The sequence below is a fragment of the Tachypleus tridentatus genome, chromosome 4 (genome assembly GCF_004210375.1).
Source record: "Tachypleus tridentatus isolate NWPU-2018 chromosome 4, ASM421037v1, whole genome shotgun sequence".
NCBI lineage: Eukaryota > Metazoa > Arthropoda > Merostomata > Xiphosura > Limulidae > Tachypleus > Tachypleus tridentatus.
Window position 1 is genome coordinate 23,085,170 of NC_134828.1, and position 22,575 is coordinate 23,107,744.

A 22,575-nucleotide genomic window follows, 5' to 3' on the forward strand; every position below is an offset into this window, starting at 1 on the left:
TTACAGTTAGAAATGGTAACTTGGTTCCTTATGTACACTATTTCCCTTTCTTACAGTTAGAAATGGTAACTTGGTTCTTTATGTACACTATTTCCCTTTCTTACAGTTAGAAATGGTAACTTGGTTCCTTATGTACACTATTTCCCTTTCTTACAGTTAGAAATGGTAACTTGTTCCTTATGTACACTATTTCCCTTTCTTACAGTTAGAAATGGTAACTTGGTTCCTTATGTACACTATTTCCCTTTCTTACAGTTAGAAATGGTAACTTGTTCTTTATGTACACCATTTCCCTTTCTTACAGTTAGAAATGGTAACTTGTTCCTTATGTACACTATTTCCCTTTCTTACAGTTAGAAATGGTAACTTGGTTCTTTATGTACACTATTTCCCTTTCTTACAGTTAGAAATGGTAACTTGTTCTTTATGTACACTATTTCCCTTTCTTACAGTTAGAAATGGTAACTTGTTCTTTATGTACACTATTTCCCTTTCTTACAGTTAGAAATGGTAACTTGGTTCTTTATGTACACTATTTCCCTTTCTTACAGTTAGAAATGGTAACTTGGTTCTTTATGTACACTATTTCCCTTTCTTACAGTTAGAAATGGTAACTTGGTTCTTTATGTACACTATTTCCCTTTCTTACAGTTAGAAATGGTAACTTGGTTCTTATGTACACTATTTCCCTTTCTTACAGTTAGAAATGGTAACTTGGTTCCTTATGTACACTATTTCCCTTTCTTACAGTTAGAAATGGTAACTTGGTTCTTTATGTACACTATTTCCCTTTCTTACAGTTAGAAATGGTAACTTGGTTCTTTATGTACACTATTTCCCTTTCTTACAGTTAGAAATGGTAACTTGGTTCTTTATGTACACTATTTCCCTTCTTACAGTTAGAAATGGTAACTTGGTTCCTTATGTACACTATTTCCCTTTCTTACAGTTAGAAATGGTAACTTGGTTCTTTATGTACACTATTTCCCTTTCTTACAGTTAGAAATGGTAACTTGGTTCTTTATGTACACTATTTCCCTTTCTTACAGTTCAGAGTTGCATATTAAATACCTCAGTATTTGTCATAATTTAATGCAAGACAACTGTAAACTGAATATCCTGGTAACTACCTTGTTGTTATCTCCCTCTAGTTGTAGATTAATGAACTTTGTATGAAAAAATAATCCTTATAAATAGCACTTCTGTTTGTTACCAGCACTTAGAGAATGACATTGTAAATTATTTTCAGGTGCTAATTGAACAATCATTCAATTAACTAAAAATTATTACTCCATTATTGTCACTTTATACACAGCAAATGGGAGTGTTTTATATTTCATTGGAACTTCATTTTAAAGAGAGTTAATCACTTTTGATTGTTGGCATTTTCTTATTAATTAATCTTTGATCACTTGTAATTTACAAGTTTTATGCTTTTAAATTCCAATGGAACTTCATCAACATAATTTATCAGCTTTAACTAATCATACTTATAAAGGTACTGAGAGGAGAGTTTTATAACTCTGGTATTGGGTGAAAAACCTTCTCAGCACTGGATGAGGCATATCTAGCACAGTTGGTGTATTATAATCTATTCTCCTTTGCTTTCACTCTTTTGTTTATAGAATTAATAATATAGTTCTAATAACTCGAGCAGTTTTGTCTTAATGATACTGAGCAACTTGTAGACTAGTTTACTGGTTCACCAATTAGTAAAGTTAATTCACATAAAAGTACTTATAATAAATACATAGTGATAAACAGAAATAGTGTATTTATAATTTCTTTACAAAAAAAATCTGATTTATAAGTGACTTAAATAAAACTGGTAATAATTACAATTCTCTATCTTAACTTGGTTCACTCCATACGTTGTAGTTCATAAGCAAGGATAGTAAATACAGCACTTACACCAATCGGTTGTATCCCAGCTAATGTAAGGAGCTCTCGTATTGAATGAATGGTGTAACCAGCACTGGATATAGTATATGTAGTGCAGTTAACATATCCTTTTCTTTGGTTTCACTCATAGGTTTTAAGATTCTTTTAGAACCCCACTAACACATCTGTTCAACTTTAAACTGTTGGTACATCATACAGAAGACCTGTATGTTACTAAACGTCCAATATTAAAATTATTAATCTTTGCAGGATTATATAAACTAAAGATTTCTATTTTACTGGAACTCTATTGATATAACTTCATCAGTTGATGGTTCTTCTTGACAGAATGACTGATTTTAAATATATTTATCAAGTGATACAACTTTGTGACATGATTATTACTTTTCACTCATTCAGATAAACCTTTTGGATTTCATATGTATGTATAGATTTCTCTGGTTATAGATTATGTTAAGCTTCAAGACTACAGTGTATCCATGACACAATAATGTATAAAGCCTAAGCCTTACAACCATCATTTATTTGTACTATTGAAAAAAAAAAATCTCTTGTCACTACTATACTATTAAGAGTTTGACCATTCAATCTCCAACTTAGTAATTCAATAGTTCTGAAATGCAAAAATACACAATAATTTTTCCTGGTATTATTTATAACCTATATAAGTCACACAGGTACTATAGAAACATCGTATGAATGACCCCATATGTTTTAACTAGAGGTTCTTCATGAGAGATGAATACATATAACCAACTAACAGTAGTGTCACTTGTAGGGGGTTTTCTAACTAGTGGTTCTTCATGTGAGATGAATACACATAACCAACTAACAGTAGTGTCACTTGTAGGGGGTTTTCCAACCAGTGGTTCTTCATGTGAGATGAATACACATAACCAACTAACAGTAGTGTCACTTGTAGGGGTTTTCTAACTAGTGATATTTCATAAATATCAACCAAATGCATTTAATGCATTTCCCCTTTATTTTTGCTTTATTCTAATGAATGGAACTTTTTAAGCATGCATGTTTTAAGATAAAACAAACAATGTAATCTGTCAGTAGTCTTAAACATACTAATGTGATCTATTTCAAACATAGTGTGCAACCAGAAGAAGTGAATTTGTGGGCTGAAACAGAAACCAACAACATGTTACCTGCATGGGTACAGAAGTTACATTTTGCTCTGGAGTTTAAGATACGTTAAAACCACATTTTCCAAAGATACATTTAGATAATAACAAATGGTATAGTGGTAGAAGAATAGCTCAGTGTATTTCTCTCCAAGTTACAAATATGTTTAGAACTTGAGCTGTGATGTGATTGTGCATGTGAAACTACTTTACCGTGACTTTGAATGTACGTAAATCATACTCATATTTAAGTTGAGCTGTGATATGTGATTGTGCATGTGAAACTACTTTACCGTGACTTTGAATGTACGTAAATCATACTCATATTTAAGTTGAGCTGTGATTGTGCATGTAAAACTACTTTACCTTGACTTTGAATGTTCGTAAATCATACTCATATTTAAGTTGAGCTGTGATATGTGATTGTGCATGTGAAACTACTTTACCGTGACTTTGAATGTACGTAAATCATACTCATATTTAAGAAATGTACATGGAAAGTATCGAAGCACATTCAAATAGCTGATATGAAAAATTCATGAACCGAGTGAGGTTTTAGTGATGTAATGAATAAAACTTACTCTTCTGTTCTAAAAGCTTGAGTCATGTATCTGAGAGACATGCACTAAATGTATCTGTACATTTGTTTCAAAGAAGAAATTAGAAAACATTGGACTATAAGCAGACACTCTCAATGGATTCCTTACTCAAAAGGTATTCCAGACATTTGTGCAGTTTGTGGAGCTCCACTGCATAATTTGGATGATTAAACACACTGGACAAATCAAAACAGAAATAGATGGCACTTCCTCATTTAACTAACACACTTGCTGTAATAAATACGTTTCTGGATCATAAGTTTCTAAATTAATAAAATGAAAATAAATGAGACAGCTCTAATATTCCGTGATATAATGAACAAAATAAAATGTTCCAAATTGGTAAAACACAAGTCTGTGACAAAAACTATGTTTATTTGCAACATTTAGGACAAAAGCCCTTCTTTAGGCAGTTTAAACTGTGTTATGTAGGGAAAAAAAGGCTTAGAATCATTGAAGAGTTAAAATACACTGAAAGATTCTTAATCAGTAAGTATTGCATGGAACATGCTAACAAATAATATTATTATAATAAACATTGTTGAAATGGTTCTATAAACAAGTAAAATTTCAAAAAAAATATATTAAATTGGTAAAAATTTTATTTTATAAATTAATTAAAATGATCATAAACGTGTGTTTCAGTCCTAATATTCAGACTAATCTCCCAGTTATTCTGATTCGTAAGGGCCAGAGCAGCAAACTATTACTGCATTACGTGAAACGTGCCTACGATAATTTTGCCTTCGAGAAACTTCACGATATCACTTCCCACAAACTAAACGCTTTTTTTATGTCAAGCAAACGCAAGCTCTCGGGTAAAGATGTTTTTGTGAAGATAGTTTGATCTGATTGTCGCTAAATGAACATTATGCAACACCTACTCACACCAATCAAATATAACTTAGTATTACAATTCACCAAGATAAAAGTAAAGTTTCTATGAACCACAGACTGATAATAAAATGGTCATGAACATCAACTTCTTAGTATCTCATACAAACAGTAGCATTATACTGCATCATAACAAACAGTCTCTCAATCCTGTACATTAATCTCAGTTCTACAGTACTGGACTGTAGAATAATAGGCTAACAACACCACACTATTGCAAAAGTCCTTTGATATTTTACAATAACAGTTGTCCCATGATACCAAACCATGACAACAGTCTTTTGACACTTTCCTGTCACAACAGTCACATAATAACACACCATGACAACAGTCCTTTGATACTTTCCTGTCACCACAGTCCATAATAACACACCATGACAACAGTCCTTTGACACTTTCCTGTAACAACAGTCCATAATAACACACCATGACAACAGTCCTTTGATACTTTCCTGTAACAAGTCCCATAATAACACACCATGACAACAGTCCTTTGATACTTTCCTGTCACCACAGTCCATAATAACACACCATGACAACAGTCCTTTGACACTTTCCTGTAACAACAGTCCATAATAACACACCACGACAACAGTCCTTTGATAACAACAGTCCATAATAACACACCATTACAACAGTCCTTTGATGCTTTCCTGTCACAACAGTCCATAATAACTTTTTGATACTTTCCTGTAACAAGTCCCATAATAACACACCATGACAACAGTCCTTTGATACTTTCCTGTCACCACAGTCCATAATAACACACCATGACAACAGTCCTTTGACACTTTCCTGTAACAACAGTCCATAATAACACACCACGACAACAGTCCTTTGATACTTTCCTGTAACAACAGTCCATAATAACACACCATGACAACAGTCCTTTGACACTTTCCTGTAACAACAGTCCATAATAACACACCATGACAACAGTCCTTTGACACTTTCCTGTAACAACAGTCCATAATAACACACCATTACAACAGTCCTTTGATACTTTCCTGTAACAACAGTCCATAATAACACACCACGACAACAGTCCTTTGATACTTTCCTGTCACCACAGTCCATAATAACACACCATGACAACAGTCCTTTGACACTTTCCTGTAACAACAGTCCATAATAACACACCACGACAACAGTCCTTTGATACTTTCCTGTCACCACAGTCCATAATAACACACCATGACAACAGTCCTTTGACACTTTCCTGTAACAACAGTCCATAATAACACACCATGATAACAGTCCTTTGATACTTTCCTGTAACAACAGTCCATAATAACACACCACGACAACAGTCCTTTGATACTTTCCTGTAACAACAGTCCATAATAACACACCACGACAACAGTCCTTTGATACTTTCCTGTCACCACAGTCCATAATAACACACCATGACAACAGTGCTTTGACACTTTCCTGTAACAACAGTCCATAATAACACACCACGACAACAGTCCTTTGATACTTTCCTGTAACAACAGTCCATAATAACACACCATGACAACAGTCCTTTGATACTTTCCTGTAACAACAGTCCATAATAACACACCACGACAACAGTCCTTTGATACTTTCCTGTAACAACAGTCCACAATAACACACCACGACAACAGTCCTTTGATACTTTCTCATAACAACAGTCCATAATAACACACCATGACAACAGTCCTTTGACACTTTCCTGTAACAACAGTCCATAATAACACACCATGATAACAGTCCTTTGATACTTTCCTGTAACAACAGTCCATAATAACACACCATGACAACAGTCCTTTGATACTTTCTCATAACAACAGTCCATAATAACACACCATGACAACAGTCCTTTGACACTTTCCTGTAACAACAGTCCATAATAACACACCACGACAACAGTCCTTTGATACTTTCCTGTAACAACAGTCCATAATAACACACCATGACAACAGTCCTTTGACACTTTCCTGTAACAACAGTCCATAATAACACACCATGATAACAGTCCTTTGACACTTTCCTGTAACAACAGTCCATAATAACACACCATGATAACAGTCCTTTGACACTTTCCTGTAACAACAGTCCATAATAACACACCATGACAACAGTCCTTTGATACTTTCCTGTCACCACAGTCCATAATAACACACCATGACAACAGTCCTTTGATACTTTCCTGTCACCACAGTCCATAATAACACACCATGACAACAGTCCTTTGACACTTTCCTGTAACAACAGTCCATAATAACACACCATGATAACAGTCCTTTGATACTTTCCTGTAACAACAGTCCATAATAACACACCACGACAACAGTCCTTTGATACTTTCCTGTAACAAGTCCCATAATAACACACCATGACAACAGTCCTTTGATACTTTCCTGTAACAACAGTCCATAATAACACACCACGACAACAGTCCTTTGATACTTTCCTGTAACAAGTCCCATAATAACACACCACGACAACAGTCCTTTGATACTTTCCTGTAACAACAGTCCATAATAACACACCATGACAACAGTCCTTTGACACTTTCCTGTAACAACAGTCCATAATAACACACCACGACAACAGTCCTTTGATACTTTCCTGTAACAAGTCCCATAATAACACACCATGACAACAGTCCTTTGATACTTTCCTGTCACAACAGTCCATAATAACACACCATTACAACAGTCCTTTGATACTTTCCTGTAACAAGTCCCATAATAACACACCATGACAACAGTCCTTTGACACTTTCCTGTAACAACAGTCACATAATAACACACCATTACAACAGTCCTTTGATACTTTCCTGTCACAACAGTCCATAATAACACACCACGACAACAGTCCTTTGACACTTTCCTGTAACAACAGTCCATAATAACACACCATTACAACAGTCCTTTGATACTTTCCTGTAACAAATCCCATAATAACACACCATGACAACAGTCCTTTGACACTTTCCTGTAACAACAGTCACATAATAACACACCATGAAAACAGTCCTTTGATACTTTTCAGTAACAACAGTCACATAATAACACACCATTACAACAGTCCTTTGATACTTTCCTGTAACAAGTCCCATAATAACACACCATGACAACAGTCCTTTGACACTTTCCTGTAACAACAGTCACATAATAACACACCATTACAACAGTCCTTTGATACTTTCCTGTCACCACAGTCCATAATAACACACCACGACAACAGTCCTTTGACACTTTCCTGTAACAACAGTCCATAATAACACACCACGACAACAGTCCTTTGACACTTTCCTGTAACAACAGTCACATAATAACACACCATGAAAACAGTCCTTTGATACTTTCCTGTCACAACAGTCCCATAATAACACACCATGAAAACAGTCCTTTGATACTTTCCTGTCACAACAGTCCCATAATAACACACCACGAAAACAGTCCTTTGATACTTTTCAGTAACAACAGTCACATAATAACACACCACGATAACAGTCCTTTGACACTTTCCTGTAACAACAGTCCATAATAACACACCACGACAACAGTCCTTTGACACTTTCCTGTAACAACAGTCACATAATAACACACCATGAAAACAGTCCTTTACGACAACAGGTTGATACTTTCCTGTCACAACAGTCCCATAATAACACACCATGAAAACAGTCCTTTGATACTTTCCTGTCACAACAGTCCCATAATAACACACCACGAAAACAGTCCTTTGATACTTTCCTGTCACAACAGTCCCATAATAACACACCACGACAACAGTCCTTTGATATTTTCCTGTAAAAACAGTCTCATAATAACACACTATGAAACTATATTTGAAGTGTATGACACCTCAAACTTTAATCTAATAAAATACAGTGGACACTGATTGATTTTGATCAATAATTAATGTTCATTAAAAACATTTTGTACAATTTTCATACTCGGTGTGTGGCATGAGCAATCACGTAACTAGTAGCCAATCAAATCAGTTGAAAAATTACAGTAGGCAAGTTGAAACAAAATGTAAAAGAAAGTGAAAAAAACATTAAAATGTTACATTGATGAAGAGTCCATCTTACAACTGACACAACCAGGCAAAGGTAAAAACGACAGAAACTAAAACACTAGTAGGTTCACTAAAAATTGTCTTCTAGAAAAATCTGAATCAGAGTACAAGAAGAACGTATATTTACGTAGTGATGTGTTAACAGCAGAACGTATATTTACGTAGTGATGTGTTAACAGCAGAACGTATATTTACGTAGTGATGTGTTAACAGCAGAACGTATATTTACGTAGTGATGTGTTAACAGCAGAATGTATATTTATGTATTCCTTCTATTAGTAACTGTCATAGCATCATTTCTTCTGTCTATTAGTAACAGTCATAGCGTCATTTCTTCTGTCTATTAGTAACAGTCATAGCGTCATTTCTTCTGTCTATTAATAACAGTCATAGCGTCATTTCTTGTCTATTAGTAACAGTCATAGCGTCATTTCTTCTATCTATTAGTAACAGTCATAGCGTCATTTCTTCTGTCTATTAGTAACAGTCATAGCGTCATTTCTTCTGTCTATTAGTAACAGTCATAGCGTCATTTCTTCTGTCTATTAGTAACAGTCATAGCGTCATTTCTTCAGTCTATTAGTGACAGTCATAGCGTCATTTCTTCAGTCTATTAGTAACAGTCATAGCGTCATTTCTTCTGTCTATTAGTAACAGTCATAGCGTCATTTCTTCTGTCTATTAGCAACAGTCATAGCGTCATTTCTTCTGTCTATTAGCAACAGTCATAGCGTCATTTCTTCTGTCTATTAGCAACAGTCATAGCGTCATTTCTTCTGTCTATTAGCAACAGTCATAGCGTCATTTCTTCTGTCTATTAGTAACAGTCATAGCGTCATTTCTTCTGTCTATTAGTAACAGTCATAGCGTCATTTCTTCTGTCTATTAGTAACAGTCATAGCGTCATTTCTTCTGTCTATTAGTAACAGTCATAGCGTCATTTCTTCTGTCTATTAGTAACAGTCATAGCGTCATTTCTTCTGTCTATTAGTAACAGTCATAGCGTCATTTCTTCTGTCTATTAGTAACAGTCATAGCGTCATTTCTTCTGTCTATTAGTAACAGTCATAGCGTCATTTCTTCTGTCTATTAGTAACAGTCATAGCGTCATTTCTTCTGTCTATTAGCAACAGTCATAGCGTCATTTCTTCTGTCTATTAGTAACAGTCATAGCGTCATTTCTTCTGTCTATTAGTAACAGTCATAGCGTCATTTCTTCTGTCTATTAGTAACAGTCATAGCGTCATTTCTTCTGTCTATTAGTAACAGTCATAGCGTCATTTCTTCTGTCTATTAGTAACAGTCATAGCGTCATTTCTTCTGTCTATTAGTAACAGTCATAGCGTCATTTCTTCTGTCTATTAGTAACAGTCATAGCGTCATTTCTTCTGTCTATTAGTAACAGTCATAGCGTCATTTCTTCTGTCTATTAGTAACAGTCATAGCGTCATTTCTTCTGTCTATTAGCAACAGTCATAGCGTCATTTCTTCTGTCTATTAGCAACAGTCATAGCGTCATTTCTTCTGTCTATTAGTAACAGTCATAGCGTCATTTCTTCTGTCTATTAGCAACAGTCATAGCGTCATTTCTTCTGTCTATTAGTAACAGTCATAGCGTCATTTCTTCTGTCTATTAGTAACAGTAACAGTCATAGCGTCATTTCTTCTGTCTATTAGTAACAGTCATAGCGTCATTTCTTCTGTCTATTAGTAACAGTCATAGCGTCATTTCGTCTGTCTATTAGTAACAGTCATAGCGTCATTTCTTCTGTCTATTAGTAACAGTCATAGCGTCATTTCGTCTGTCTATTAGTAACAGTCATAGCGTCATTTCTTCTGTCTATTAGTAACAGTCATAGCGTCATTTCTTCTGTCTATTAGTAACAGTCATAGCGTCATTTCTTCTGTCTATTAGTAACAGTCATAGCGTCATTTCTTCTGTCTATTAGTAACAGTCATAGCGTCATTTCTTCTGTCTATTAGTAACAGTCATAGCGTCATTTCTTGTCTGTCTATTAGTAACAGTCATAGCGTCATTTCTTCTGTCTATTAGTAACAGTCATAGCGTCATTTCTTCTGTCTATTAGTAACAGTCATAGCGTCATTTCTTCTGTCTATTAGTAACAGTCATAGCGTCATTTCTTCTGTCTATTAGTAACAGTCATAGCGTCATTTCTTCTGTCTATTAGTAACAGTCATAGCGTCATTTCTTCTGTCTATTAGTAACAGTCATAGCGTCATTTCTTCTGTCTATTAGTAACAGTCATAGCGTCATTTCTTCTGTCTATTAGTAACAGTCATAGCGTCATTTCTTCTGTCTATTAGTAACAGTCATAGCGTCATTTCTTCTGTCTATTAGTAACAGTCATAGCGTCATTTCTTCTGTCTATTAGTAACAGTCATAGCGTCATTTCTTCTGTCTATTAGTAACAGTCATAGCGTCATTTCTTCTGTCTATTAGTAACAGTCATAGCGTCATTTCTTCTGTCTATTAGTAACAGTCATAGCGTCATTTCTTCTGTCTATTAGTAACAGTCATAGCGTCATTTCTTCTGTCTATTAGTCTACAGTCATAGCGTCATTTCTTCTGTCTATTAGTAACAGTCATAGCGTCATTTCTTCTGTCTATTAGTAACAGTCATAGCGTCATTTCTTCTGTCTATTAGTAACAGTCATAGCGTCATTTCTTCTGTCTATTAGTAACAGTCATAGCGTCATTTCTTCTGTCTATTAGTAACAGTCATAGCGTCATTTCTTCTGTCTATTAGTAACAGTCATAGCGTCATTTCTTCTGTCTATTAGTAACAGTCATAGCGTCATTTCTTCTGTCTATTAGTAACAGTCATAGCGTCATTTCTTCTGTCTATTAGTAACAGTCATAGCGTCATTTCTTCTGTCTATTAGTAACAGTCATAGCGTCATTTCTTCTGTCTATTAGTAACAGTCATAGCGTCATTTCTTCTGTCTATTAGTCTCATTCATTTCTTCTGTAACAGTCATAGCGTCATTTCTTCTGTCTATTAGTAACAGTCATAGCGTCATTTCGTCTGTCTATTAGTAACAGTCATAGCGTCATTTCGTCTGTCTATTAGTAACAGTCATAGCGTCATTTCTTCTGTCTATTAGTAACAGTCATAGCGTCATTTCTTCTGTCTATTAGTAACAGTCATAGCGTCATTTCTTCTGTCTATTAGTAACAGTCATAGCGTCATTTCTTCTGTCTATTAGTAACAGTCATAGCAGTCATTTCTTCTGTCTATTAGTAACAGTCATAGCGTCATTTCTTCTGTCTATTAGTAACAGTCATAGCGTCATTTCTTCTGTCTATTAGTAACAGTCATAGCGTCATTTCTTCTGTCTATTAGTAACAGTCATAGCGTCATTTCTTGTCTATTAGTAACAGTCATAGCATAATTCCTTGTCTATTAGTAACAGTCATAGCGTCATTTCTTCTGTCTATTAGTAACAGTCATAGCGTCATTTCTTCTGTCTATTAGTAACAGTCATAGCGTCATTTCTTCTGTCTATTAGTAACAGTCATAGCGTCATTTCTTCTGTCTATTAGTAACAGTCATAGCGTCATTTCTTCTGTCTATTAGTAACAGTCATAGCGTCATTTCTTCTGTCTATTAGTAACAGTCATAGCGTCATTTCTTGTCTATTAGTAACAGTCATAGCATAATTCCTTCTGTCTATTAGTAACAGTCATAGCGTCATTTCTTCTGTCTATTAGTAACAGTTATAGCGTCATTTCTTCTGTCTATTAGTAACAGTCATAGCATCATTTCTTCTGTCAATTAATAACAGTCATGGTATCATTTCTTCTGTCTATTAGTAACAGTCATAGTGTCATTTCTTCTGTCTATTAGTAACAGTCATAGTGTCATTTCTTCTGTCTATTAGTAACAGTCATAGTGTCATTTCTTCTGTCTATTAGTAACAGTCATAGCATAATTTCTTCTGTCTATTAGTAACAGTCATAGCATAATTTCTTCTGTCTATTAGTAACAGTCATAGCGTCATTTCTTCTGTCTATTAGTAACAGTCATAGGATCATTTCTTCTGTCTATTAGTAACAGTCATAGCATCATTTCTATCTTTGCTTTTCATTACTGATTTGATTTACTTGTGTTACCGAGATGACAAATATACATCAGTGTATTATTATACTGCTGTCTGTACTACTCATGAAGAAATACATCACAAATTCAGAACAAGAACAATTGAAAACTCGTATAAAAATCAGTTAAGTCATGAGCTTTTATAGAGAACTGTTAATTTGATTTCAAGCAACACTTCTAGACACTTGCAGGTTTTAACAGAAGTACCTTAAAGCTACACGAGGTTTAATATTACTGTGTTTTATCAATAAGCCAGTGAAGCCCTCGAGCAAGCTTCAAGCAGTTAGTAACTTAAATATTAATACTTACTGGAAAGAAGCCTCCTGGTCCGATTGGCCCGCCTGGCATACCTTCATTAGGAGGCATCTGGCCCAGGGGACTTGGAGCTGAAGGATTCTGGAAAAGGAAAACAAACAAGAATATTTAAAGGTAAGAAATGACACCATGGGCTTTAGATCTCCTGAAATATGTAGTAAAACAATTAGTATTAAATAATTAGTCGTTTAATTAAGTTCATTTTTTACTGACAAAGTTTTGTAATGCATTGGTAAACCCTCAAGTTACTCTTTTATTTGAACACCACAGGTCAAATGTGATTCTTTTCTACTAGATGGCGCCACAATCTCCTCATGGGTGAACACGTGTATTCAGTGATATGCAGATTTCCGAAAGCCCTAGTTTAGTGGGTGTTGGTGATAAAAATACCTAAGATAAGTGTTTGATAGTCAGTCACGTAGAACGTATAATATTATAGGCAAGCTACTGAACACGACAACAGTTCCGTGTGTGTTAACGTGCACTAACAATACTTTACGCATTCTCACTTGACGCTATCGAATAATTGTCTTGTCACTCAACAAGTTGGCAATGATCTTCCTTCTACAACGTGGTCACAATCACAAAATTTTAATTACTTCGTATTTCGTTTTTTTCCAAGCATGTGTACTTTCTCTTCTCTTCCACCTATTGTACATTATCAAGTAACATCGCTGTTCGTTCTTCTAAATCTACAAAAGTACTGCACTTGTTTCACAAAAACACAACAAAAACAAACTTTCCCCACATTTAAAACTTGTCGGTTTATTAACAACATTAAAAATATTTGCGCCATATTTTCCCCCACCCAATGTGAAATTTTTAACTTAAGGGGTCAAAAAGAGTTCAACTATAAAATCGAAGTTTCAACGAACAAGAACTCACAATATAAGTACGGGATAGAGTTGCCATGGTTACGTGGCTGATAAAGATGCAGTATATTTTGGCTTACTCTCCACATATTCATCCGAGCTTCCAAGAAGTCCCGGATCGAATGGAGATGGAGGACAGGGTATTAAACCCAAGGCTTAACTAATAAGGGATGGGAAATACCAAAATATCTATATACGTCTTGTAGCCATTTAACAGACTGTTTAAAAGCAGTTGAAGTTGCTTTTAACTTTACCCAAAACACATGTTGGTTGTAATCAGAATACACAAAATAAAAAAAAAAAAAAACTATCTGTAAACAGTATAGAAATCTCATTACTTAACAGATTTACACTTTTCTACACACACAATCATTTAAACCCCTATATTCTCTACTGTTACTTTACGTAAAAATATCCATTTTAATGTAAGTCGATCTCTGCCTGTTTTCAAAATTACAAAGAGACACACATGAAAGTTGTTGTCAGAAAGTATTGTATTGACTCAAAACTTTATTTCAGTGTCACGAACAATATTATTATTGTACTAACACACATCACTTCTTTCTTAATGTGAATCAACAGAAAGGCAACAGGTTTACATTTTCCACATCACGTATTAAAATCTATAACTGATATTAATATTTCTTCATCCAGTTCAACAGTTGTTTTTTTAATGAAGCAGTCATGAGCGGAACTTAATCATGCTATTTTCTTGAGCAAAAAAATGCTTACGAAGACGAAGATATGGTTAATTTAATAATTTATACTCAATCCATGTATAAAATAATATATTTTCACAATTTACCAGTGTTTAAATATTTGGTAAAGACAACTGTTTTGTATTTTACCCGGGTAATATTCAGAATTCAATCGATGTATCTGTGGAAATATATTTATCATGATTCAACTGCTTATGCTAGACCAAACCGACGTACTGATCAAGTAGTCGTTCCAGGTTGCCACACATGGTTTTAACCGGTCGTCCAATCACCGTGCTCGTTTCAAAATTGGAGCACGTTATAGGCGAGGGAGGAAGTTGAGCAGAAAGCACAGCCCACAGAAGAGAGAGAGAAGAGATAGTAAGATAAAAAGGAAGGGAGCTTACTTGCGACAGAGGACGGAAGAAAGGGAACTACTCTATATGCACACCAAGAGGCGTCATGTCTACACGAGCTCTAAAATGGGGAGGAGGAGACGCCGCCCCCCTCACTTTTGTTACACGTCACAAGGAGGAGGGCGCGCACGCGTTATTGATTTTCTACAACAAATTTTCCGTGAACTGTCGATGAAGACAAGACCAACCAGCGTCGTCACAAGGGAAGAACCACTACAGATACAACTTGACAAGAATTTGTTTGGGCCATTTTGTACCACAACACCCCACACAACCTTAAGTGGTTGTCAATACAGATATCATGGCTTAGAAGTCATGGTTAGGTAGTCCTCTGGTGTCACAAATACATAAAGACACTAAACCATCTCTCTCTCCTTCGGATTCCTTGCTATTAAACCCCTACTTCGTGGCGCGTGTAGGTCGGGAAAAAAAATATTTAAAAAGGTTCGTTGTACACTGGGAGTTCTGACACGTCCAGAGCATTTGTAGAATAAAAAGTAGGCCGTCCGCCATGCTGACGCAAACAGAATGTATGTAATAAAAATTATAGAAAGGTACCTCTAATCTCTAGAAACGAGTGCATCCGTTTATCTGCAAGTACAATATTAAAAAGAACTCTCACAGGATTCAAATTATCATCCATATCCATGGTTAATGAATTTTAGTTAAAAACTAAACAGTAGGGAAACTTATCGCAGTTGTTGATGGACTCGCCTTTTCCTTCTTAATTTTGAACGAAAGGCAAATAGTCAGAAGCATCGCTCTTATAATAATGGACCCATGGATTAAAGTGAGTGTCACAATTTATCTTCTGAATGTTTGTGGCAACAACACGAATGAACAGTATGTGAAAATAAATAAGCCAAACAGCGAACAAAATGTTGCTAATGTGTTGATTTTAAAAAATATATTACCTCTAAATATCTATATTAATTGTTGTGTGTCTCTAGGCTTATTTGTTGTTTAACTACTGCTACAATTTACAAAAACGACGGATTAATTTTTTCCTTGCTGTTTCTTGATCCCCTGAGGATAATAATGAAATTAAATTAAAGTCTTTGAGGATTCTCTCAAAATGTGGGATAAAGGATGTTTAGGAGTCCTCAGTCCTAAGAAGTCACGTGGCAACTGACAAGGACAAGCAGTAAATCATTCAAAAAATAAAATATAAATATAGGTTTAAATTTTCGAAATGTTCATATTGAAGTACCTTTACAAAAAAGAAATGTGTTTGGAGAGCTCTCAGGATTGGTTGCAAGAAGTTGCACGAGAGTTGGCACTGGCGTGTAAATGGCCGTTCGAAACAAGAATCTACTTTTAGATTTTGGACAAAGTTCAATTCTTCCTTCCTCACATGGAGGTTTATGGAGTTAGTTTCACTGATAAGAATGTGTAAGTGGTCCTTCAAACAAGGTTAGCAGGTTGTTGTTGTTTTGACATCTATTTTCCGTGAATTTCCACGAGTGATTTACTGGTATTAAGAGACAGTAGTTAGTGTATATACAGAAGTAATTTAACATGACAGCTGACATTCAACCAAGGTTCAGCAGCTCATCTGATGACCACGTTCCTTCTCATCGAAAGTGTCATCCGGGTTAATTAACCGAACCTACTCACAGAAAATGTCAAAGGCTGTAACGCATACTTGATGGTGGGACTTCTCAGGCAGTTTAGTACTAGAGGTTTTAAAACACTACATATGTACATAGTCAGTTATACAAGAAGAAAACGTTCACATTAAAAAGAATGGTTATTAGTTATTAAGCAAGCAGCTAGGACAAACACACTCGCGCAATAACAGATAAAATACAAAAAATATGGTCTTCGAATAAAACATAAAAAAGAACCACCGTTCATCGTCATTAGCAAAGAACGCCGCTATCGGTTCGTGTCATTCGAGACACAGTGTCAATATTATTGTGTAAGGAAAATGTTTTTATTCCAGTTCAAATCATTTACCAAATATATTTGTTGGCAAAAAGGCACATTTGAAATTTATCTGAATATGAAATGCATTTTATTTATTTATTTTACTTTCTCGACGTTTATTATAAGTCCATGAATTTACTACACAACTACTTTCCTCTAGAACAAAAAAGATACACTGTCAAGCATCCAATTATACAATGTTCAAACCTCGTACAATACCAGTATTCACTTTTAAGGCAAAAGAATCATCCAAAGTAGAGCACTTCTTCAAGACCTATATATTTATTATTATTTATATATATAGGACTACATAAACTTATGGCTGTCAACCTCGAAATACCCCACATCATGTATAAATAATGGCAGTTTGTTGGGGGTAACTTTCGCAGCATACTAATCCACCAATCTTAACTCAGAGTATATATTACTGCTATTTAAATATACAGAACTCGCGTGGCCAACACAAGAAATAAAATTTCAACATCGTGTCTGCCTGAGGTGAGAAATTCATGGCACTTTGCCAAGTCGAAACTGGGAGAGCTGTTCTGACGAACGGGTTCATGTAACACCGATTCCATGAGTATAAAATAATTATAGCGTTTTTACATTTGGTGGTAGAGCCAAGTCAAGAATTAAAAATAGCTAATTCAGAGGTTTGAGTATTATACGTGAATTTCTTTTTTTATGTATTACTGATACCCAATAATGCAGCCTATATTTAAAGAAAATGTGCGACCAACAACGTGGAATTTAATTTTAAATACGTTGAACCAGTGAATTAACATTTTGATTTCGGAGCAGCGACATCTGTTGGTGTACATAATGAATGGACCTCACATTAAATGTTAATTAGTTAAAATACATAAAATATTCTGATTTAAGTATTTAATATTAATAATTTAACATTCTATTCTAGCAAACTCCAAACCAACAACTCTGAATCAGTTTGATGTGAACATACACTACAATTTTTTTTTCATATTAAGATTTTATAAAAAATAATTTTTGTTCAGTATTACACGATTTACATTGTGCATTAACCTAATAACCTGAAAAACTGGTAGCTTATTGCCACCATAACCTTATATTTAAGATATTCATACAATAAATATAGGTTAGTGTATCATCATTTTGACATGTGCTGCCATCTAGTGACAATTTCATGACATATTTAAAATAAATTTAATTTTTTAGATTGAACCCTAAAGACTAAAAATGAAAACTTTTTAACATGAATAAAATGATACCGCAATTAAAATAAAACTTTCATCAGTTAAAAATACGCACACGTAAAGCAATGTTCAGTCTATCATGCTGTACGCGTTGACATTGTAAATTGTATCAAATTAACTTATTTCCTATAAATACAAGTCATGTACTGACGTTGTAAAATCTCACATCTGTTTGTCTCTGAATTTCGCGCATAGCTACACGAGGGCTATCTGCGCTAGTCATCCCTATTTTAGCAGTGCAAGACAAGAGGGAAGGCACCTAGTCATCACCACCCACCGCCAGCCAACTCTTGGGTTACTCTTTTACCAACGAAAACTGGGATTGATCGTCACTTATAACGCCCCACGGCTGAAAGGGCGAGCATGTTTGGTGTGATGAGGATTCACACTCTCGATCCACAGATTACGGGGTTCAGCGTCCTAACCACTTGGCCAGGTCGGGCCTAAATCCCACATCATTAATTTCCCAAATTAAGTACGTTTTGTATTTGTTTTTCATGCTTTTTCGTTATTTTACTTTAAACTGTGCAAAGTCACTTTTCTATTCGTTATAATTATGTCGCTTGAGTAAGATTATCGAGTTAGTCTGTATTCTGTTTAACCGTTTGTTTCTTGTTAAACTAGAAACGGGCTATCTGTGTTCTGCCCGCCGGGTTTCTCAAACATCAGGGGTGTCTAGCAAACAGTAATCTGGCTCACATAAGAGAGATAACAAATAATTATTCGTTGTCTTCGAATTCAAACCTGACTGCCTGGGTTTCAAAATTAATACGTTTCTTTCAATGTTCCCCAAGCACATAAACATTACAACAGCCAAATAAACAAGTGTAACGAGAAATCTGATTGGCCTTGCGACTTCTGTATCTATACGAAGTTAGTATTCCCAATTAGTGGCATCAGAATTACTACAGGGTGGCCCGTAAGTCCCTACCCATCGATATATCTTATGTATCCAGTGTATCTGTGTGCTGTCCGTCATTCTCGCTGCATAATATTATGCGACTCCATGTTCTGTGAGACATTTTCCTCAACACAGCAGGGGTTATTGTTCCAAATGCTGCGGTAACAGCTGCCTTCAACTCATCATTAGTATTATTGAATATAACATAATAACATATGGATCGGTATGGACTTACAGCCCACCCTTTATATATAATGGCATGGTTTTTGTTTGTTTTTGTTTCCGAGTCTAAGCGCTTTGTTTTTATTATTAGCTTGTTTTGAATTTTAGCGCAAAGCTACGCGAGGGCTATCTGCGCTAGCCATCCCTAATTTAGCAGGGTAAGACTAGAGGGAAGGCACATAGTCATCATCACCAACCGCCAACTCTTGGGCTACTATTTTACCAATGCATAGTGGAATTCACCGTCACATTATAACGCCCCCACGGCTGAAAGGACAAACGTGTTTGGTGTGACAGGGATTCGAACCCACGACCCTCGGATTACGAGTCGAGTGCCTTAACCACCTTGTCATGCCGGCCCGATTTTTTTATATATATATATATATTTTTTTTTATTATTGCTTTCGTACTTCTTTATTCCCTCTGTAATGTCTTTTGAAACATTACAATTCTGATGTGTGCGAATAAAGAAAAACCATATGTTGCTCTTCTCTCTGGTTTGTTTTCGTTGAAGATATCTTAAGGTTGTTTAACAGTCACATAATAATGGAACTGACCGTCACACTATAACGCCTCGCGCACGTGCTCATACGTATGTAATTTCAAAACATTTCTCGGAGAAATATTCGATATCACCAGTGATTATACTTGGATATATTAAGTGGCCTACGTTGTAATCTGTATAAATACACATCCCACGCAAACCTCAGATCGTTTTAATAACTTAAGTGTATATGCCTGCGTATTTCTTTCTTAAAAGTACCGTCAGTGGAATGCGAATAGTTTTAAAGGCACGAACGAGGGCTCGTAGTTGTTCAACGCTTTCAAACTACAAAGCTGCTGTTGACCGGAGTACAGTGTATATATATATTCTCTTCACCAACACAGAACTCTGTACGCGTGCCTTGATTGGTATGGTGATCTTGTTGGCCTTGCAACTGCAGACAGCAGTTAAAATCGAGACTTCCGAAATTTTTTGTCAAAGTAACGAGGCTTAACAAACTCGATTGTTTGACGTTTCAACTTTCTGGAAACTGACCAAAGCGTACCAACGTAAATTACTTTAAAAAAAAAACATATGTATTCTCAGACTTTATAGTAGGATTGTTTAGTTTTAGATCCATAATCAATCAACTTGATGAAAAAATGGGATTGTTGACTGACAATCGCGTAGGATGAATGTACAATATACTGACAGCTTACTTTCACCAATAACAGAAACAATGTTCAAGCACGAGATCTAAATCGAAAAAACACACAAACACACGACATCAGATTCGAGATCACAACTGGTTCGATCTTTATCTTATTAACATGTAGTTACAACAGTCATATTTTAATCGTGTTTGTATTAGTCCTAAATATCGACTTACCCCCCCCCCCCGCAATGAGAAGCTCACGTTTCGAATAACAATAATTCAATTAATTAATCGTGAAAATTATAAATCAAAATCAGCTCATTAAACTTCAGATTTCTGTATCTTTTATTTTAAAAAATAATATTAAAACATTACTCTTAAAAATGAAATAGAAACCCTATAGCCCGAGCGCTTTCGAAAGGTGTGTAGGGTTTTCTATTTCATTTTTATCAAGACTTTTTGGACCTACGTGTTTTTAGACCACTCGACCTGAAAGAACACCTGAAAGCTTTATCCTTTGTAGTTGGAATGACTAAGTTAAGCATAACAACTCCTTTGATTTTTCATGTCAAAAGCCACGGAAAAGGGAAATAATCAAATGACACAAAAATCAAAGTTGCTTTTATTAATAACGAACAACTGATAATAAATGTAAGGCATTCAATTATTATATTTAATTTTTTCTTAGTCATTATTGGTTTTATCAAAACGTTTCCAACTGTTGTACTTTTGTAACTTATTACTTTGTTGGTTGTTTGTTTTTTAATCATTTGATGGAAATAACGCGAAGTCCAATTCACGGTAGACACTGCGAGGTATACGCCAAACTTGACTACGTTGTTAGATAAACGCGTAACTCACCAAGTAACCAAGCAACAGAACAGACGCGGTAACTTTTCGTTAAACTTTTGACTCGCTCCGAACGAACACTTCAGTCGTTTTTTTTTTTTTGTAAATAATACATTCGTTTAACTCTTTATCTAGTATGTCTTAGCCTCGTGCGTCCTCTCGCTATTATCTAAATAAAACCACTGAAAATACAGCTTAAAACAGTGTTCATTCTCCGCAGTGAATACAATGGATATAGACCACTGTGTAGCTTTGCATTAAAAAAACAGTAGAACCATCTGGGACAATAACAATACCTTTGTTACCCAATAACACCTTTTCTATTTTATCTTCGAAGTTAGGGCCGAAATAACTGTTCATGTTAATTATGAAACAACGACACTTAGGACTGGTATATATATATATATATATTTTTCTTTTTTAAATCGATTTTGTCGTATTTGAAGAAAAAACAAAAACTCCATAAACAAATAAACAAGTGCTAGAAACTTAACAGCTCGGTAATGCCCAAAGTCAACGCATGACTATTCAACTGAAATCATATAATCATCTGTCTACAAGAGCTGTTATAACTCGAAGGGTCACTTTGAATACAATGCCACAAGAAACATGGATTTCGAAATAAAGTTTAAAAAAAAAAAACATTTTACGGTCTGAGCTTAAATTAAATAAAAAAATAAATAAATAATATTGAAAAGTTTGAACATTACTTAAACTTTGAACTGCAAAAAGAAACGAACAAAACAAAACAACTACACACACAACTAATAGGGCACGCGACAAATATCGGCCAGTCCTGCCAATCACAAAGACGTATAGATAAGTTAAACCAGAACGAAGAGATAGGAACCTTTTACACAAATACACAAGCGCCACGAGAACAGTAGCTCGCTACGAGCACGTGAAATTCGTTATCATGTCACTCGTTTCCATGGTGAAACGCTGTTTTCCAAGTGATGTCAAAAGGGGAAAAGGGCTTTAGAAGGTTATGTCGTTGTCATGGTAATGGATTCGGCGAAGCGAAATCACCACGAATATTTTTCACGAGTTCGTGTGTTGGGTCGCTTTCTTTACGGCGCAATATGATAATAAATTATAATTATCTTTTTTCGTCTGCTATTTCAACCACGTTTAGAAATCGTAACGATACATTAAGAACGATCTTTTAAAATGTTCAGTGAGTTTTGAACTCAGGTTCCATTTTATTATTAGTAGTAGTAGGCGATTGATAAGTATGAAACTTGTAATAAACAAGTCTTGAAGTCTGTTCAGTTAATATGGAAAGTAGTTTTATATG

General features: G+C 35.1%; 1 protein-coding gene and 2 long non-coding RNA genes across 42 annotated transcripts in view; 2 read left to right on the plus strand and 1 right to left on the minus strand.

The window, feature by feature from the left end:
• The window catches only part of LOC143248669 (uncharacterized), a 43,535-nt gene extending 39,373 nt beyond the window's left edge, over positions 1–4,162 (plus strand). Inside the window, exon 3 of the long non-coding RNA XR_013027142.1 lies at positions 3,004–4,162. This is a non-coding gene — a long non-coding RNA (uncharacterized LOC143248669). The remainder of the gene's footprint in view (positions 1–3,003) is intronic.
• Positions 1–22,575, minus strand: part of LOC143248665 (single-stranded DNA-binding protein 3-like) — a 232,682-nt gene that overhangs the window by 113,469 nt on the left and 96,638 nt on the right. For all 40 annotated transcript variants that reach the window (XM_076497251.1, XM_076497229.1, XM_076497236.1 and 37 more), the window contains one exon: positions 13,015–13,101. In XM_076497251.1, coding sequence (XP_076353366.1) covers positions 13,015–13,101 — 87 coding nt within the window. The remainder of the gene's footprint in view (positions 1–13,014; positions 13,102–22,575) is intronic.
• LOC143248670 (uncharacterized) overlaps positions 12,999–22,575 on the plus strand; it is a 28,381-nt gene continuing 18,804 nt past the window's right edge. The window contains exon 1 of the long non-coding RNA XR_013027143.1: positions 12,999–13,134. This is a non-coding gene — a long non-coding RNA (uncharacterized LOC143248670). The remainder of the gene's footprint in view (positions 13,135–22,575) is intronic.